The sequence below is a fragment of the Verticillium alfalfae genome, genomic scaffold (assembly GCF_000150825.1).
Source record: "Verticillium alfalfae VaMs.102 supercont1.1 genomic scaffold, whole genome shotgun sequence".
In the NCBI taxonomy this organism is placed as follows: Eukaryota; Fungi; Ascomycota; class Sordariomycetes; order Glomerellales; family Plectosphaerellaceae; genus Verticillium; species Verticillium alfalfae.
Window position 1 is genome coordinate 4,170,923 of NW_003315038.1, and position 2,582 is coordinate 4,173,504.

A 2,582-nucleotide genomic window follows, 5' to 3' on the forward strand; every position below is an offset into this window, starting at 1 on the left:
TGCTTTTTTGGCACCGGACTATCGTTGGCCGCGGGGTTCGAACTTTCCCCGCGTCGGATGAGGTTGGTGCAGGTCGAACTGCCCCAAGGGCCCCGACACTGTACATTCCACCGCGTTGGGGGCCCGGCGCCGCTTCTACGAGCGCGAGGGCGGGCCGTGCTCTTCATGGACCCCAGCGAGGAGGCCGGCATGCTCGAGCGCCTCAAGCACAAAAAGGTGCCCATCAACAAGATCACGGTCAAGGAGAGCAAGAAGAAGTCGGTCACGAAGCAGCTCCAGAGCATGTGCTTCCAGTACCCGAGCTCAAGTACCTCGGCCAAAAGGCCTTTATCAGCTACACGCGCTCCGTCTACCTGCAAAAGGACAAGCACGTCTTCAAGTTCGACAGCCTCGACCTCGACGCCTACGCCGCGAGCCTCGGCCTGCCGGGCACGCCGCAGATCAAGTTCCAAAAGGGCGAGGACATCAAGAAGGTCAAGAACGCGCCGCGCGCCGGCCTGTCGAGCGACGAAGACGACGACGATTCGGACCTCGACGGCGCGCTCGACCCCGAGAAGGCCAAGCTGAAGGCAAAGAAGAGCAAGAAGAACGAGGTCAAGACAAAGTACGACCGCATGTTTGAGCGGACGAACCAGGACGTCCTGTCGGGCCACTACTCCAAGGTGCTCGGCGAGGCCGACGACGACGACGCCGACGACTTCCTCGCCGTCAAGCGCGTCATTGACACGAACGAGCTCGACGACCCGGCACTGGCGGACGCGGGCCGAAAAAGGTGACGATTGGCGCCAGGAGTCATCATCGACTCGAAGCGCGGGAAAAGGCGCTCCTGTCGAAGAAGAAGATGCTCAAGTACAAGGGGTCGGGCACGAAGCTCGTGTTCGACGAAGACGGCGTCGCGCGGCCGCTGTACGAGCTGCAGGACGAGGACGCGTTTGCGCCAGGACGGCCCGGCCGAGGAGCAGCGCGCCCGGTTCGTCGAGGACGAGGCGGCGCGGGTCAAGGACGCCGACGCCGACGACAAGGAGCGCGCGCGGCTGCTGCGGCGGGAGAAGAGGCTCAAGAGGAAGGCCAGGGAGGCCGAGGAGAGGGGCGACATGCCGCGCGTGGGTCAGGCCATGGCGACGGGCGGCGACCTCGAGGAAGACCCACTGGCGCTGCTGCGGTCGTTGCCGATGAGCGGCGGACAGCCGGCCGAGGACAGCAGCGAGGCGGAGGAGGACGCGAGGCCGCGGAAGAAGGCCAAGAAGTGGTTCCAGACGGACGACGAGGCCGCGCCAGCAGACGGCAGGAAGGTGTTGGAGATTGACCGGGAGCCCGAGACGCTGGAGGATCTCGAGGCTCTTGCCGCGGGTCTGCTGGAGTAGGTGGAGAAGAGAGAAGAAATCTAGATACCCAATCGCAGGATCAGCTACTGGAAGGCAATAGATCAGCCGTCATAAGTGAACATCATCAGCCGTTGTAAGTGAACATCATCGGCCGTCGTGAGTCAACATCGTCTGCTGTCGGAAGTAAATGCCTGCCGTCAAAGTCAACATGTGAAGTCTAGCAAGTCGACCGGAGAATCTCAGGATCCTCATGATGGAGTCGTTCACCATGTACCTTTTTTTGAGGTGCCTAGGTACTCAGGCAGGTACGTACCTCGGGTTGAAGACTAGTCATGCACGCCCCATTGCCGGGCTGCATGACTCGGAACAAAGACCCTTAATAAGCGGACCCCTCCACCCTCTTGCACCCCTCTTGCACCCCCCCCCCCAATGTGCCCCTCGTCCCGTATCAGCCGCGGCCCATGACAGTCATGCTCGGCGCCTTCAGTTGACGACAGCCTGACATTGTCTGCTCCTTCGACAACGCTCACGCTCCACGCTTCACGCTCCACGCTCCGCCCCTCGGATTCTGCCGAGGCTTCTGCTGTTCGACGTCTCTGGCGATCTTCCCTACTGCACTCCAAGTCCTACAAGCACGCACAATGCCGCACTCGGCGACCTCGGCCGCGACGCACAACGCCCCCGTCAACGGCGCATCACCACCCCTCCCCGAACCCGCCCCAGCACCCGCCAAGATGGCCAGCGCCGCCGCCCCCCTCGACCGACACAGCTCAATGCACGCCCGCACGCTGCAGCAGGCCGCCGAAGACTGCAACCGCCGCGTCAACGCCCTCCTCGCCCTCGACCCGGACTCGGCAGCGGCGAAATCGACAACGACGACGACAACGACGACAACAACACCACCCCACGTCCTGCGCGCCGTCCAGTCCCGCGTCCGCGACGCCCTCGCCGTCATCGACGACGCCCTCGTCCGCTACCCGAGTCCCGACAGCCTCTCCCTCTCCTACAACGGCGGCAAGGACTGCCTCGTCCTGCTGCTGCTCCTCCTCGCCGCCCTCGCCCGCCGCCGTCAGGCCACGTCGGCCGCCGTCGCCGCCGCCGCCCCCTTACCCCGCCACCCTGCAGGCCCGTCTACATCCTCGCGCGCCACCCCCTTTGCCGGAGGTCGGACGCCTTCGTCGAGAGGCCTCGGGGCGCCCCACTACGGCCCTCGACCTCGCCGGTTTCCCCGCCCCCAATGAAAGCCCGGCCCTTCGC

At 64.6% G+C, this 2,582-nt stretch overlaps 2 protein-coding genes across 2 annotated transcripts in view; both read left to right on the plus strand.

The window, feature by feature from the left end:
- Positions 1 to 1,364, plus strand: part of VDBG_01264 (ATP-dependent RNA helicase dbp-4) — a gene marked incomplete at both ends in the record, with an annotated part of 2,540 nt that extends 1,176 nt beyond the window's left edge. The window contains 2 exons of the mRNA XM_003009535.1: positions 63 to 772; positions 872 to 1,364. Coding sequence (XP_003009581.1) covers positions 63 to 772; positions 872 to 1,364 — 1,203 coding nt within the window. The remainder of the gene's footprint in view (positions 1 to 62; positions 773 to 871) is intronic.
- A 602-nt stretch (positions 1,365 to 1,966) lies between these two features.
- On the plus strand, positions 1,967 to 2,566 carry VDBG_01265 (predicted protein; the record flags this gene model as incomplete). The annotated part of the gene is made up of 1 exon (XM_003009536.1): positions 1,967 to 2,566. The coding sequence occupies one exon, from the start codon at positions 1,967 to 1,969 to the stop codon at positions 2,564 to 2,566; it is 600 nt and encodes a 199-aa protein (XP_003009582.1).
- Between the last annotated feature and the right edge of the window lie 16 nt (positions 2,567 to 2,582).